Here is a 17,695-nt window from a genome sequence, read left to right on the forward strand (position 1 = left end):
GCCCATGTAATGCTTTGTAGGTTAGCAGTAAAACCTTGAAATCAGCCCTTGCCTTGACAGGAAGCCAGTGTAGGGAGGCTAGCACTGGAGTAATATGATCCAATTTTAAGGTTCGAGTCAGGATTCTAGCAGCCATATTTAGCACTAACTGAAGTTTATTTAGTGCTTTATCCGGGTAGCCGGAAAGTAGAGCATTGCAGTAGTCTAACCTAGAAGTGACAAAAGCATGGATTAATTTTTCTGCATCATTTTTGGACAGAAAGTTTCTGATTTTTGCAATGTTACGTAGATGGAAAAAAGCTGTCCTTGAAATGGTCTTGATATGTTCTTCAAAAGAGAGATCAGGGTCCAGAGTAACGCCGAGGTCCTTCACAGTTTTATTTGAGACGACTGTACAACCATTAAGATTAATTGTCAGATTCAACAGAAGATCTCTGTTTCTTGGGACCTAGAACAAGCATCTCTGTTTTGTCCGAGTTTAAAAGTAGAACGTTTGCAGCCATCCACTTCCTTATGTCTGAAACACATGCTTCTAGCGAGGGCAATTTTGGGGCTTCACCATGTTTCATTGAAATGTACAGCTGTGTGTCATCCGCATAGCAGTGAAAGTTAACATTATGTTTTCGAATGAAATCCCCAAGAGGTAAAATATATAGTGAAAACAATAGTTGTCCTAAAACGGAACGTTGAGGAACACCGAAATTTACAAACCATTCACAGAGACAAACTGATATCTTTCCGACAGATAAGATCTAAACCAGGCCAGAACTTGTCCGTGTAGACCAATTTGGGTTTCCAATCTCTCCAAAAGAATGTGGTGATCGATGGTATCAAAAGCAGCACTAAGGTCTAGGAGCACGAGGACAGATGCAGAGCCTCGGTCTGATGCCATTAAAAGGTCATTTACCACCTTCACAAGTGCAGTCTCAGTGCTATGATGGGGTCTAAAACCAGACTGAAGCATTTCGTATACATTGTTTGTCTTCAGGAAGGCAGTGAGTTGCTGCGCAACAGCCTTTTCTAAAAATTGAGAGGAATGGAAGATTCGATATAGGCCGATAGTTTTTTATATTTTCTGGGTCAAGGTTTGGCTTTTTCAAGAGAGTCTTTATTACTGCCACTTTTAGTGATTTTGGTACACATCCGGTGGATAGAGCCATTTATTATGTTCAACATAGGAGGGCCAAGCCAGGGAGCAGCTCTTTCAGTAGTTTAGTTGGAATAGGGTCCAGTATGCAGCTTGAAGGTTTAGAGGTCATGATTATTTTCATCATTGTGTCAAGAGATATAGTACTAAAACACTTGAGCGTCTCTTGATCCTAGGTCCTGGCAGAGTTGTGCAGACTCAGGACAACTAAGCTTTGAAGGAATACGCAGATTTAAAGAAGAGTCCGTAATTTGCTTTCTAATAATCATGATCTTTTCCTCAAAGAAGTTCATGAATTTATCATTGCTGAAGTGAAAGCCATCCTCTCTTGGGGAATGCTGCTTTTTAGTTAGCTTTGCGACAGTATCAAAAAGGAATTTAGGATTGTTCTTATTTTCCTCAATTAAGTTAGAAAAATAGGATGATCGAGCAGCAGTAAGGGTTCTTCGGTACCGTCTTTCGGAAGTCGGAAGACTTCCAGTTTGGTGTGGCGCCATTGCTACAGAGCTCGGGTATTTTCTGTGTACCAGGGAGCTAGTTTCTTATGAGAAATGTTTTTAGTTTTTAGGGGTGCAACTTCATCTAGGGTATTGCGCAAGGTTAAATTGAGTTCCTCAGTTAGGTGGTTAACTGATTTTTGTCCTCTGGCGTCCTTGGGTAGACAGAGGGAATCTGGAAGGACATCAAGGAATCTTTGTGTTGTCTGTGAATTTATAGCACGACTTTTGATGTTCCTTGGTTGGGGTCCGAGCAGATTATTTGTTGCAATTGCAAACGTAATAAAATGGTGGTCCGATAGTCCAGGATTATGAGGAAAAACATTAAGATCCACAACATTTATTCCATGGGACAAAACTAGGTCAAGAGTATGACTGTGACAGTGAGTGGGTCCAGAGACATTTTGGACAAAACCCACTGAGGCGATGATGGCCCCCGAAAGTCTTTTGGAGTGAGTCTGTGGACTTTTCAATGTGAATATTAAAGTCACCAAAGATTAGAATATTATCTGCTATGACTACAAGGTCCGATAGGAATTCAGGGAACTCAGTGAGAAACGCTGTATATGGCCCAGGAGGCCTGTAAACAGTAGCTATAAAAAGTGATTGAGTAGGCTGCATAGATTATGACTAGAAGCTCAAAAGACGAAAACGTCATTTTATTTATTATTATAATTTTTTTTGTAAATTTAAATTTGCTATCGTAAATGTTAGCAACACCTCCGCCTTTGCGGGATGCACAGGGGATATGGTCACTAGTGTAGCCAGGAGGTGAGGAAAAACATTAAGATCCACAACATTTATTCCATGGGACAAAACTAGGTCCAGAGTATGACTGTGACAGTGAGTGGGTCCAGACATGTTGGACAAAACCCACTGAGGCGATGATGGCTCCGAAAGTCTTTTGGAGTGGGTCTGTGGACTTTTCAATGTGAATATTAAAGTCACCAAAGATTAGAATATTATCTAATTTAAGACAGTAAATTCATCAGGCTTAAGCCATGTTTCAGTCAGGCCAATCACATCAAGATTATGATCAGTGATTAGTTCATTGACTATAATTGCCTTTGAAGTAAGGGATCTAACATTAAGTAGCCCTATTTTGAGATGTGAGGTATCATGATCTCTTTCAATAATGACAGGAATGGAGGTCTATATCCTAGTGAGATTGCTAAGGCGAACACCGCCATGTTTAGTTTTGCCCAACCTAGGTCGAGGCACAGACATGGTCTCAATGGGGATAGCTGAGCTGACTACACTGACTGTGCTAGTGGCAGACTCCACTATGCTGGCAGGCTGGCTAACAGCCTGCTGCCTGGCCTGCACCCTATTTCATTATGGAGCTAGAGGAGTTAGAGCCCTGTCTATGTTGGTAGATAAGATGAGAGCACCCCTCCAGCTAGGATGGAGTCCGTCACTCCTCAGCAGGTCAGGCTTGGTCCTGTTTGTGGGTGAGTCCCAGAAAGAGGGCCAATTATCTACAAATTCTCTCTTTTCAACCAGCGATTGAGTTGTGAGACTCTGCTGTAGAGCTCATCACTCCCCCTAACTGGGAGGGGGCCAGAGACAATTACTCGATGCCGACACATCTTTCTAGATGATTTACACGCTGAAGCTATGTTGCGCTTGGTGATCTCTGACTGTTTCATCCTAACATCGTTGGTGCCGACGTTGATAACAATATCTCTATACTCGCCAGTTTTAGCTTTAGCCAGCACCATCTTCAGATTAGCCTTAACGTCGGTAGCCCTGCCCCCTGGTAAACAGTGTATGAATGCTGGATGATTCGTTTGTGGGGCTCTTATAGCAAAACGGAGAGCACCATCGTGTTCACGAGAGTCTCGTCTTAGAGTGGTCATATTAGTTAGTAGGCCAAACCGCTCGGACGCTACAGACGTTTTCGTGAGAAGATAGATTTTCAGAATGTCTCCTGGTCTGACAAACAGCACTGTAGCTCTGCTACTTTCCACCGCAGATGGGGGGCCAATATAGGCGGATTGAGACGCAGCCCATGCGAAACAGATCTCTCGTTTAAACGGATGGATTTTGATACGTTTAAAAAAAAATGTTACTTAGGCACGGGTCAATAGACTCTTATTAACTAAGCAGTGTGTTAATTTAACACTGGTTCCAGTGTGCATACGGTCCCAATTTTTCAGTGTTGATTTAACACTGGAGAATTTGCTGTGAATTACTATTTTTATCTCGCTCAAGTTGTTTTGATTCTGAATTTGCTATCACAAAAGGGGTCCCTGTTTTTTGGGAGTGGTCTGAGTGGGGAGGGGAAAACTGAAAACTAGCTGTTATTGGCAGAGAGGTTTGAAACTCTTTCTTATTGGTCTATTAAATAATTTACCCCCTGGCGATGTCACCATGCAGGCCAAAACTCCATCCAACCAAAACAGGCAGGAATTTCAGGCGGTCACAATTAAAGGGCATTATCATCGTTTTGACAATTTCACACTATTATTTTTACCTCAGTGTGGAAATATATATCAAACAAAAAGGCAAATCAAATTTAACTGCACTGGGCCTTTAAGTCATTGTTGCCATTTGGATCTGGAGTTGTGTTTACAAAAATGTACAGTCTTCAGAATCATCTGCACTGTAAATAGACTAAATAGCCTACCACCTATTTTGCATTTGATCTACTGTCTCGGTCTCAACTGTTGCTGCTCCACACCAACTAAATAGGCTGCTAGTGCTGGGTCCCCTATCTTAACACATCACCTTCCTCAATATTCAATTGAAATAATTGTTTCAAAAGAACGAGTTAGCTCCTACACCTAAGACAAGCGCTTTCCGTTCCTGCCCAGTGTTTATGTATTGTTCCCCTGGACCCCGAGAGGCTGTTCTGGCTCTCCCACCAACTCTCAATCTGACCATGTTATACTGTTAACTTTGAACAGCTTGAAGTTTCTCTTGCACTCCAACAACCCAGCCCAGGGGGTCACGTTCCAAACATTCTAGAACACGTAAACCGTGTATAAAACCAATAATGTGAGGAAAGCAAAGACCTCAGACTATATTAAAAAAAGAGATTAAAACATTAACTGATTGCTGACATGCAAAACATTTTGGGACTATATCGACAATGGATTAATGAAGCAAATACCAAATGTTTTTGAGTGGAATTTTATTTGAAGAGCATTCCAGGGTACTACTGTAAATGTATGACACATTATCTGTCTGTTTCCCTCAACAGGTTTAAAGTGGTTTGGAATTCTCCCTAACTTCTCCTTTCGTCGCAGCTCATTGTCTGACAAATTCGACTCCAAGTCCTCCTCCGCCGAGCCTGATGGGGCTGTGGAGACGTTTTTTGACGACATGGATGTGATGCATCCATGCACATCCAGCTCCAGCGACAACTACACCCACATGGGCACCTTTCCCCGCTTCCTCCTCAGGAAGAGAGACAAGAGTGGGAATTCTGGGAAGAGAGGGACCAAGAAGATCAAGGAGAAGACCGGGGCAAGGCTGGGCAGGAGTCAGAGCCAGCGGCCGGCAGGGGACCATGTGTGTAGCTCACACCTGCTCATTGCACAATCCAGCCGGCCTGGCTCCAGAAATGACCAGCCTCTCTCACTTTTATCCACCCAGGCTGGTCCTGGTCCAAGGCCCCAACGGGACCAAGGGCTGCCTCCCATCCCCAGAGGAGGATCACTCGATAGGAATGAACACGGAGACCCACAGGCCCACTGTGAGGAAGAAGAACCACACCAAGGGCAGCTTATGTCAGCTCAGGATGTGGGATCTAGTACCTCTAACGCCCCGCCGCTCACTTGTGAAGACGTCTCCAAAGAACGCGCATTCACCACTGATCAGGGTGCATCTTCAGATACAGCTTCAACTGGTGGGGCTAGAAGGAACCTTGCTACTGTTCCTGGTCAGTCTGATTCCGTCTCATAGAGCCAGGGCTGTAACATGCACCTGTTATCCATCAATAATGATAAGCCGGGGGCCTCCCGAGTGGCACAGTTGTCTAAGACACTGCATTGCAGTGCTAGCTGTGCCAATAGAGAGCCTGGTTCGAGTCCAGGTTCTGTCGCAGCCGGCCATGACCGGGAGACCCATGGGGAGGTGCACAATTGGCCTCGTCCGGGATTGGGAGGGTTTGTCTGGCAGGGATGTTCTTGTCCCATCGCGCACTAGCCACTCCTGTGGCGGGCCGGGCGCAATGCACACTGACACGGTAGCCAGGTGTACGGTGTTTCCTCCCGACACATTGATGAAGGCTGACTTCTGGGTTAAGCAGGCATTGTGTCAAGAAGCAGTGTGGCTTGGCTGGGTTGTGTTTCGGAGGAGGCACGGCTCTCGACTTTCGCCTCTCCCGAGTCCGTACGGGAGTTGCAGCGATGGGACAAGACTAAACTACCATTTGGATACCACTATTTACTAAAAATAGGAAAGCACCCTTTCCTGTTCTTAGTGATCTGAAGGAGAAAATTGTGTTTGAAAAAATACAATGCTATTTTTCAAAGAACAAGTTAACTACTGACTTTCAGCATGCATATAGGGAAGGATACTCAACTTACAGTATACTGCACTGACTCAGATGACTGATTAATTTAAGTTGTATTTTTCAAATCAAATTTAATTTGTAAGCGCCGAATACGACAGGTATTAGTGAAATGCTTTCTTACAAGCCCTTAACCAACAACAATGCAGTTAAGAAAAATTCCCCTCCCCCAAAAAAGTAACAAATAATTAAAGAGCAGCAGTAAAACAACAATAGCGAGGCTATATACAGGGGGTACCAGTACAGAGTCAATGTGCGAGGGCACCGGTTAGTTGAGGTAATTGAAGTCATATGTACATGTAGGTAGAGTTATTAAAGTTACTGTGCATAGATAATAAGCAGAGTAGCAGCAGCATAAAAGAGGGGGGCAATGCAAATAGTCTGGGTAGAAATTTGATTAGATGTTCAGGAGTCTTAGGGCTTGGGGGTAGACTTGGCGCTCCGGTACCGCTTGCCGTGCGGTAGCAGAGAGAACAGTCTATGACTAGGGTGGTTGGAGTCTTTGACAATTTTTAGGGCCTTCCTCTGACACTGCCTGGAATAGAGGTCCCGGATGGCAGGAAGCTTGGCCCCAGTGATGTACTCTGGCCATAATGACCAAATAAAATGGAATTTGTCACATACACAAGGTTAGCAGATGTTAATGCGAGTGTAGTGAAATGCTTGTGCTTCTAGTTCCGACCATGCAGTAATATCTAACAAGTCATCTAACCTAAAAATTTCACAACAACTGCCTTATACACACAAGTGTAAAGGAATGAATAAGAATAAATAAAAATATATGAATGAGCGATGGCCGAACGGCATAGGCAAGATGCAGTAGATGGTATAAAGTACAGTATATACATATGAGATGAGTAATGTAGGGTATGTAAACATTATATAAAGTGGCATTGTTTAAAGTGACTAGTGATACATTTATTACATCAATTTTTCCATTATTAAAGTGGCTAGAGATGAGTAAATATGTTGGCAGCAGCCACTCAATGTTAGTGATGGCTGTTTAACAGTCTGATGGCCTTGAGATAGAAGCTGTTTTTCAGTCTCTCGGTCTCCGCTTTGATGCACCTGTACTGACCTCACCTTCTGGATGATAGCGGGGTGAACAGGCAGTGGCTCGGGGGGTTGTTGTCCTTGATGATCTTTATGGCCTTCCTGTGACATCGGGTGGTGTAGGTGTCCTGGAGGGCAGATAGTTTGCCCCCGGTGATGCGTTGTGCAGACCTCACTACCCTCTGGAGAGCCTTACGGTTATGGGCGGAGCAGTTGCCGTACCAGGCGGTGATACAGCCCGACAGGATTCTCTTGATTGTGTAAAAGTGTGAGTGTTTTTGGTGACAAGCCAAATATCTTCAGCCTCCTTCAGCCACCCACACCACGTTGTCTGTGTGGGTGGACCATTTTAGTTTGTCTGTGATGTGTACAGCGAGAAATTTAAAACGTTCCACCCTCTCCACTACTGTCCCCTCGATGTGGATAGGGGGCTGCTCCGTCTGCTGTTTCCTGAAGTCCACGATCATCTGTTTTGTTGACGTTGAGTGTGAGGTTATTTTCCTGACACCACACTCCGAGAGCCCTCACCTTCTCCCTGTAGGCCGTCTCATCGTTGTTGGTAATCAAGCCTACCACTGTAGTGTCGTCTGCAAACTTGATGCTTGAGTTGGAGGTGTGCATGCCCACGCAGTCGTGGGTGAACAGGGAGTACAGGAGAGGGCTGAGAACGCACCCTTGTGGTGCCCCAGTGTTGAGGATCAGCGGGGTGGAGATGTTGTTACCTACCCTCACCACCTGGGGGCGGCCCGTCAGGAAGTCCAGGACCCAGTTGCACAGGGTGGGGTCGAGATCCAGGGTCTCGAGCTTAATGACGAGTTTGGAGGGTACTATGGTTGTCCAGATGGGTTAGGGCAGTGTGATTGCGTCGTCTGTGGACCTATTGGGGCGGTAAGCAACTTGGAGTGAGTCTAGGATGTCAGGTAGGGTGGAGGTGATATGGTCCTTGACTAGTCTCTCAAAGCAATTCATGATGACGGAAGTGAGTGCTACGGGGCGGTAGTCATTTAGCTCAGTTACCTTAGCTTTCTTGGGAACAGGAACAATGGTGGCCCTCTTGAAGCATGTGGGAACAGCAGACTGGGATAAGGATTGATTGACTATGTCCATAAAACACACCAGCCAGCTGGTCTGCGCATGCTCTGATGATGCGGCTGGGGATGCCGTCTGGGCCTGCAGCCTTGCATTTAAAAGTTTCTCATATTGGCTGCAGTGAAGGAGAGCACGCATGTCAAGTGGCACTGTCTTGTCCTCAAAGCGAGCAAAGAAGTTGTTTTGTCTGTCTGTGATACGAGAATTCTGTTCTCAATGTTCATAAACCCAATTCACTACTCAGCCTGAAACCCAGAATTTGTAAGAAACTGGTTGAAATGAATCAGACGGAAGCCCAGCTACGATAGTCAGAAAGTTTATTTACGAGAGCGCCCTGCTCTGTTGTACAAGACAATTCATTTTATACTGGCTTCTCACCCACACCCATTCACACTAACAGACGCACACACATTTCCTGCTACCAAGCCGACAAAGATTAGGGGATTCCGTGAGATTTACTCCCCCTCCTCCCTCAAGATAGGGAGACTCTGGGAAGTACTCTCAGTGGCCCCAGCCAAGGTCGGCACTGAATCTTGCTCAGAGAACATTCTGGTCTGTTTTTAAGAAACTATTATAGACATATTGTACAGACTATGGTTATACGTAATTCTAATAAATTCCATACGATTATATGGCTTCAGGGTGGAATATTCTAGTCATTCATATAAATTCCATCAACAGTCTGGGAGCACGACATCGTGGTCCGCGATGGGGCTGGTTTTTCTTTAGTAGTCTGTGATTGACTGTAGACCCTGCCACATACCTCTCATGTCTGAGCCGCTGAATTACGACTCTACTTTGTCTCTATACTGACGCTTAGCTTGTTTGATTGCCCTGCGGAGGGAATAGCTACACTGTTTGTATTCGGTCATGTTTCTGGTCACCTTGCCCTGATAAAAAGCAGTGGTTCGTGCTTTCAGTTTTGCGCGAATGCTGCCATCAATCCACGGTTTCTGGTTGGGGAATATTTTAATTGACGCTGTGGGTACAACATCACCGATGCACTTGCTAATAAACTCGCTCACCGAATCAGCATATTCATCAATGTTGTTGTTCGATGCAATGCGGAACATATCCCAGTCCACGTGATTGAAGCAATCTTGAAGCGTGGAATCCGATTGGTCGGACCAGCGTTGAACAAACCTGAGCGCGGGTGTTTCCTGTTTAAGTTTCTGTCTATAGGCTGGGAGCAACAAAATGGAGTCATGGTCAGCTTTTCCGAAAGGAGGGCGGGGGAGGGCCTTATATGCATCACGGATGTTAGAATAACAGATGCATATCTGTATTCCCAGTCATGTGAAATCCCTAGATAAAAGGCCTAATTAATTTACTGATTTCCTGTAACTCAGTAAAATCTTTGAAATTGTTGCTTGTTGCATTTATATTTTTGTTTAGTGTATATGAATAGTGTTAAAATAGTATTTTTGTTGTCTCTCGGTGTCTTACCAATATACAACTTTTATTTAGGATTTAATGTAAAATCTTATGTTCTTGTTTTGTACTTTGTCATGTAATTGTACGTTTTATGTGGACCCCAGGAAGAGTATCTGCACTTGCAGTAGCTAATGGGGATCCTAATAAACTAAACTATCCACACAGAGCCACCTCCAACCCCCAAGCTTCTAAAGAAAACCTTGCAGCAGCCTGGGACCCTTGTCACCCATCAGATCGAGGAGGGCCTCCCCATGAAGAGAGCCGATAACCTGGGTACAGACAGTAACTCCAGCCCCCTGCCTGAGAGGGCCTCCAGTGGTTCTACTGATAGAGACCTGGGAGAGGGCCTTCAGAGGGAAAGCCAGGCTGTTAAACCTGTGGACAGGTGAGGTTTATTATTTTATTGAATGTCAACCATAACTGCCATTTTGGATGTGGAAAAACTATTACAGCTGACTACTGATTCCTAATTGATTACTGTCTATCTCTTGTGTAGATCAAATATATAGAACTCTATTATCTGGGGTACGTGCAATGCCGTTGGGTGTATGCCCCCCCCCCAAAAATGTACATTTTCAAACAGTCAATTTTATATTTTCCAATGGGGCTATACATTTAGGTGAGTTTCTCTTGCCTGAGTAGCCTCGTTTCACTGCCAAAAATAACATTAATTTGTCACACCCTGACCATAGTTTTCTTTGTATGTTTCTATGTTTTGGTTGGTCAGGGTGTGAGCTGAGTGGGCATTCTGTTACATGTCTAGTTTGTCTATTTCTATGTCTGGCCTGATATGGTTCTCAATCAGAGGCAGGTGTTAGTCATTGTCTCTGATTGGGAACCATATTTAGGTAGCCTGTGTTTCACTGTGTGTTTGTGGGTGATTGTTCCTGTCTCTGTGTTTGCACCAGATAGGACTGTTTCTGTTTTCACATTGTCATTATGTTGGTCGTTTTTTCATGTATAGGTTTTCCTTTATTAAACAAACATGAATCACCACAACGCTGCATTTTGGTCCGACTCTCTTTCACCACAAGAAAGCTGTTACATAGTTAAAACGTCTTAGGGGGGGGAAGTATTTTCACGTCCGGATGAAAAGCCCAATGTAAACTGCCTGTTACTCAGGCTCAGAAGCTAGGATATGCATATTATTAGTAGATTTGGATAGAAAACACACTGAAGTTTCCAAAACTGTTTGATAATGCCTGTGAGTATAACAGAACTGATTTGGCAGGCAAACAATTTTGAGGTCAATCTGTTTTCCATAACTTTTCCATGGTAAGCCCTTTTTAATAGGAATCTGCTTGCAGTTTCTATGGCTTCAGATGTCAACAGTTTTTAGAAATTGTGATGTTTTTCTTTTGAGAAATGAAAAAGTAGCCCTGTTCTTTGCATGTGTCACTCCAGGTGGACTCAAGTCTTTTGGTGCGCGCAACCTGGAAAGCGCTTCATTTTGTTTTCGTCCGGTATTGAACATAGTTTATCCCGTCTTAAATTTGATCGATTATTTACGTTTTAGGATACCTAAGTTTGGATTAGGAACGTTGTTTGAAATGTTTGGACCAAGTTTACAGGTAACTTATTAGATACTTTGTAGTCATGTTGGGCGAGTTGGAACCGGTGTATTTTCTGAATCAAACGCGCCAAATAAATGGACATTTTGGGGATATAGCCAAACGTTGCTGCTCTTCTTTGGTATCTTTTACTGATGGCACAAAAGCCATGACAGGGAGACATAGTGGAGTGGTGTCGCGCGTGCAACAGTTTCTCCCGAAGCCACTTGGGTACACTGAGAGGCTCTTGCTGCCAAGGGAATGCCTGACTGCTTGAAAGACGTTTTTGGACACAACAGTGAAAATTGTTAACTTTATTAAAGCAAGGCCCCTGAACTCTCATGTATTTTCTGCATTATGCAATGATATGGGCAGCGACCATGTAACGCTTTTACAACATACAGAAGTGCGCTGGTTATCAAGGGGCAAAGTATTGTCACTTTGAGAGAGGAGCTTAACGTTCTCTTTACTGACCATAAGGTTCACTTGTCTGACAACTTGTATGATGACGAGCCAATCTGGGTGATGTTTTTTCTCACCTGAATGATCTGAATCTAGGATAACAGGGGCTTTCCGCAACTATATTCAATGCGTGGCACAAAATTGAGGCTATGATTAAGAAGTTGGAGCTCTTCTGTCTGCATTAACAAGGACAACACACAGGTCTGACCATCATTGTATGATTTTTTGTGTGCAAATAAACTCAAACTTACGGACAATGTCAAATGTGATATAGCGAAGCACCTGAGCACTTTGCCGAAACGGATGACACAAACAACTGAGTTCATTATCCCTGCCATGCCCCCTGCTTACAGTCCACTTACTGTGGACTTTGAAAAAGTGAGCCTCGTCGAAATTGCAACAAGCGGTTATGTGAAAATAGAATTTAATCAAAAGCAACTGCCAGATTTCTGGATTGGACTGCGCTCAGAGTATCTTGCCTTGGCAAATCGCGCTGTTAAGACTAGAGGTCGACCGGTTATGATTTTTCACTGCCGATACAGATTATCGGAGGACCAAAAAGCCGATACCGATTAATCTGCCAATTCTTTATTTATTTGCAATAATGACAATTACAACAATACCGAATGAACACTTATTTTAACTTAATATAATAGAATAAAAATCCATTTAGCCTCAAATAAATAATGAAACATCCATTTGGTTTAGATAATGCAAAAACAGTGTTGGAGAAGTAAAAGTGCAATATATGCCATGTAAGAAAGCTAACGTTTAAGTTCCTTGCTCAGAACATATGAAAGTTGGTGGTTCCTTTACCAGGAGTCTTCAATATTCCCAGGTAAGAAGTTTTAGGTTGTAGTATTAGGACTATTTCTCTCTATACCATTTGTATTTCATATACCTTTTACTATTGGATGTTCTTATAGGCACTTTAGTATTGCCAGTATAGCTTCCGTCCCTCTCTTCGAGGGACGAACCATTTCACATCGGTTACACCAGCCATTATGCTGATAGGCTTGAAGTCATAAACACTGTGCTTGCAAAGAGCTGCTGGCAAAATGATCGAAAGTGCTGTTTGTATGAATGCTTACGAGCCTGCTGCTGCCTACCATCGCTCAGTCAGACTGCTCTATCAAATCATAGACTTAATTATAACATAATAACACACAGAAATACGAGCCTTTGGTCATTAATATGGTAGAATCTGGAAACTATCATTTCAAAAACAAAACGTTTATTTCAGTGAAATACGGAACTGTTCGGTATTTTATCTAACGGGTGGCTAAGTCTAAATATTCTTGTTACATTTTCACAACCTTCAATGTATGTCATATGTACGTAAAATTCTGGCAAATTAGTTCGCAATGAGCCAGGCTGCCCAAAATGTTGCATATACCCTGCGTGCAATGAGCGCAAGAGAAATGACACAATTTCACCTGGTTATATTGCCTGCTAACCTGGATTTCTTTTAGCTAAATATGCAGGTTTAAAAATATATACTTCTGTGTATTGATTTTAAGAAAGGCATTGGTGTTTATGGTTAGGTACAGTCGTCCAACAATTGTGCTTTTTTTGCAAATGCGCTTTTGTTAAATCATCCCCCAGCGTTGCATCGATTATATGCAACGCAGGACACTAGATAAACTAGTAATATCAACCATGTGTAGTTATAACTAGTGATTATGATTGATTGTTTTTTATAAGATAAGTTTAATGCTAGCTAGCAACTTACCTTGGCTTCTACTGCATTTGCGTAACAAGCAGGCTCCTCGTGGAGTGCAATGAGAGGCAGGTGGTTAGAGCGTTGGACTAGTTAACTTTAAGGTTGCAAGATTAGATCCCCCGAGCTTACAAGGTGAATATCTGTCATTCTGCCCCTGAACAAGGCAGTTAACCCATCGTTCCTAGGCCATCATTGAAAATAAGAATGTGTTCTTAACTGAGTTGCCTAGTCAAATAAAGGTATAAAAAATAAATAAAAAAATAGGCAAAATCGGCACCCCAAAAATACAGATTTCCGATTGTTATGAAAACTTGAAATCGTCCACAATTAATCGTCCATTCCGATTAATCGGTCGACCTCTAGTTAAGACACTGATGCCTTTTGCAACCACGTACCTATGTGTTAATGGATTCTCGGCCCTCACTAGCATGAAAACTAAATAAAGGCACAGACTGTGTGAAATTATTTAAAACTGAGACACTCCAACACAACCCAACATTGCAGAGTTCTGCATCCTGTCAAGCACACCCTTCTCATTAACCTGTGGTGAGTTATTCACACCCTTCTCATTAACCTGTGGTGAGTTATTCACACCCTTCTCATTAACCTGTGGTGAGTTATTCACACCCTTCTCATTAACCTGTGGTGAGTTATTCACACCCTTCTCATTAACCTGTGGTGAGTTATTCACACCCTTCTCATTAACCTGTGGTGAGTTATTCACACCCTTCTCATTAACCTGTGGTGAGTTATTCACACCCTTCTCATTAACCTGTGGTGAGTTATTCACACCCTTCTCATTAACCTGTGGTGAGTTATTCACTATTTTCGATGAACAAATAAGGTTTTATATGTAAGATGGTTGAATAAATAGCAAAATGATTGATTCACAAATACGTTTTTTTATGTAAGATGATTTATTTTTTATATTTAAATATAATTAATTAATATTTAAAATGTCTAGATTGGTGTGGAAGAACTTGACTGGCCTGCACACACCCCATCGAACACCTTTGGGATGAATTGGAATACCGACTGCAAGCCAGGCCTAATCTCCCAACATTTTTTTTATTTTTATTTATTTAACCAGGCAAGTCAGTTAAGAACAAATTTTTATTTTCAATGACGGCCTAGGAACAGTGGGTTAACTGCCTGTTCAGGAGCAGAACGACAGATTTGTACCTTGTCAGCTCGGGGATTCGAACTTGCAACCTTTCGGTTACTAGTCCAACGCTCTAACCACTAGGCTACCCTGCCGCCTGGTTCATCTAACCATCTTAAATAAACATGCCCCATTCAAGAAATTTAGAACCAGGAACAGATATAGCCCTTGGTTCTCCCCAGACCTGACTGCCCTTAACCAACAAAAACATCCTATGGCGTTCTGCATTAGCATCGAACAGCCCCCGTGATATGCAGCTGTTCAGGGAAGCTAGAAACCAGTATACACAGGCAGTTAGAAAAGCCAAGGCTAGCTTTTTCAAGCAGAAATTTGCTTCCTGCAACACTAACTCAAAAAGGTTCTGGGACACTGTAAAGTCCATGGAGAATAAGAACACCTCCTCCCAGCTGCCCACTGCACTGAAGATAGGAAACACTGTCACCACTGATAAATCCACCATAATTGAGAATTTCAATAAGCATTTTTCTACGGCTGGCCATGCTTTCCACCTGGCTACTCCTACCCCGGTCAACAGCACTGCACCCCCAACAGCAACTCGCCCAAGCCTTCCCCATTTCTCCTTCTCCCAAATCCATTCAGCTGATGTTCTGAAAGAGCTGCAAAATCTGGACCCCTACAAATCAGCCGGGCTAGACAATCTGGACCCTTTCTTTCTAAAATTATCTGCAGAAATTGTTGCCACCCCTATTACTAGCCTGTTCAACCTCTCGTGTCGTCTGAGATTCCCAAAGATTGGGAAAGCAGCTGCGGTCATCCCCCTCTTCAAAGGGGGGGACACTCTTGACCCAAACTGCTACAGCCCTATATCTATCCTACCATGCCTTTCTAAGGTCTTCGAAAGCCAAGTCAACAAACAGATTACCGACCATTTCGAATCTCACCGCACCTTCTCTGCTATGCAATCTGGTTTCAGAGCTGGTCATGGGTGCACCTCAGCCATGCTCAAGGTCCTAAACGATATCTTAACCGCCATCGATAAGAAACATTACTGTGCAGCCGTATTCATTGATCTGGCCAAGGCTTTCGACTCTGTCAATCACCACATCCTCATCGGCAGACTCGACAGCCTTGGTTTCTCAAATGATTGCCTCGCCTGGTTCACCAACTACTTCTCTGATAGAGTTCAGTGTGTCAAATCGGAGGGTCTGCTGTCCGGACCTCTGGCAGTCTCTATGGGGGTGCCACAGGGTTCAATTCTTGGACCGACTCTCTTCTCTGTATACATCAATGAGGTCGCTCTTGGTGCTGGTGAGTCTCTGATCCACCTCTACGCAGACGACACCATTCTGTATACTTCCGGCCCTTCTTTGAACACTGTTAACAGTCCTCCAGGCAAGCTTCAATGCCATACAACTCTCCTTCCGTGGCCTCCAATTGCTCTTAAATACAAGTAAAACTAAATGCATGCTCTTCAACCGATCGCTACCTGCACCTACCCGCCTGTCCAACATCACTACTCTGGACGGCTCTGACTTAGAATACGTGGACAACTACAAATACTTAGGTGTCTGGTTAGACTGTAAACTCTCCTTCCAGACCCATATCAAACATCTCCAATCCAAAGTTAAATCTAGAATTGGCTTCCTATTTCGCAACAAAGCATCCTTCACTCATGCTGCCAAACATACCCTTGTAAAACTGACCATCCTACCAATCCTCGACTTTGGCGATGTCATTTACAAAATAGCCTCCAATACCCTACTCAACAAATTGGATGCAGTCTATCACAGTGCAATCCGTTTTGTCACCAAAGCCCCATATACTACCCACCATTGCGACCTGTACGCTCTCGTTGGCTGGCCCTCGCTTCATACTCGTCGCCAAACCCACTGGCTCCATGTCATCTACAAGACCCTGCTAGGTAAAGTCCCCCCTTATCTCAGCTCGCTGGTCACCATAGCATCTCCCACCTGTAGCACACGCTCCAGCAGGTATACTCTCTAGTCACCCCCAAAACCAATTCTTTCTTTGGCCGCCTCTCCTTCCAGTTCTCTGCTGCCAATGACTGGAACGAACTACAAAAATATCTGAAACTGGAAACACTTATCTCCCTCACTAGCTTTAAGCACCAACTGTCAGAGCAGCTCACAGATTACTGCACCTGTACATAGCCCACCTATAATTTAGCCCAAACAACTACCACTTTCCCAACTGTATTTAATTAATGTATTTATTTTGCTCCTTTGCACCCCCTTATTTTTATTTCTACTTTGCACATTCTTCCATTGCAAAACTACCATTCCAGTGTTTTACTTGCTATATTGTATTTACTTTGCCACCATGTCCTTTTTTGCCTTAACCTCCCTTCTCACCTCATTTGCTCACATTGTATATAGACTTGTTTATACTGTATGTTTGTTTTACTCCATGTGTAACTCTGTCGTTGTATCTGTCGAACTGCTTTGCTTTATCTTGGCCAGGTCGCAATTGTAAATGAGAACTTGTTCTCAACTTGCCTACCTGGTTAGATAAAGATAAAATAAATAAATAATCGGGAGTCCGATTTCTTATTAGTGTCCCGCTGTTGCCTGTAATCCATGGTTTCTGGTTGGAATATTTATGTACGGTTATCGATGCACTTATTGATGAAGCTGATGACTGAGGTGGTATACTCAATGCCATTGGATGAATCCTGGAACATATTCCAGTCTGTGCTAGAAAATAAAGAGCAAAAATATTGATTATTATTATTTGTGCCCTGGTCCTATAAGAGCTCTTTGTCACTTCCCACAAGCCGGGTTGTGACAAACTCACTCATTCTTATGTTTACTAAATGTATTGTATAGTGTGTTGCAGGCTTACAATGATGGCAAAAAACAACATTTGGGAGTGTGCTCCTGGTGCTAGAGGGGGTACACAGCTGACCCTGGTGCTAGAGGGGGTACACAGCTGACCCTGGTGCTAGAGGGGGTACAGATGACCCTGGTGCTAGAGGGGGTATGCAGCTGGAGGTGGAATGTTTGCATGGGTACGGGACCATACAAAGTTTGGGAACCACTGGTCTAGTGAGTCTAATGCAAGGCTGTTGAGCGAATTGT

At 43.4% G+C, this 17,695-nt stretch overlaps 1 protein-coding gene across 2 annotated transcripts in view; it reads left to right on the forward strand.

Annotated features, from left to right (window-relative positions):
* The window catches only part of LOC109868632 (SH2 domain-containing protein 3C), a 124,871-nt gene that overhangs the window by 14,732 nt on the left and 92,444 nt on the right, over positions 1–17,695 (forward strand). The window contains exons 2-3 of one of the 2 annotated variants that reach the window (XM_031802934.1): positions 4,850–5,530; positions 9,905–10,124. In XM_031802934.1, coding sequence (XP_031658794.1) covers positions 4,850–5,530; positions 9,905–10,124 — 901 coding nt within the window. The remainder of the gene's footprint in view (positions 1–4,849; positions 5,531–9,904; positions 10,125–17,695) is intronic. The other variant, XM_020458330.2, reaches the window with a different exon arrangement.

This window comes from Oncorhynchus kisutch, linkage group LG23, assembly GCF_002021735.2.
Source record: "Oncorhynchus kisutch isolate 150728-3 linkage group LG23, Okis_V2, whole genome shotgun sequence".
Classification (NCBI taxonomy): domain Eukaryota; kingdom Metazoa; phylum Chordata; class Actinopteri; order Salmoniformes; family Salmonidae; genus Oncorhynchus; species Oncorhynchus kisutch.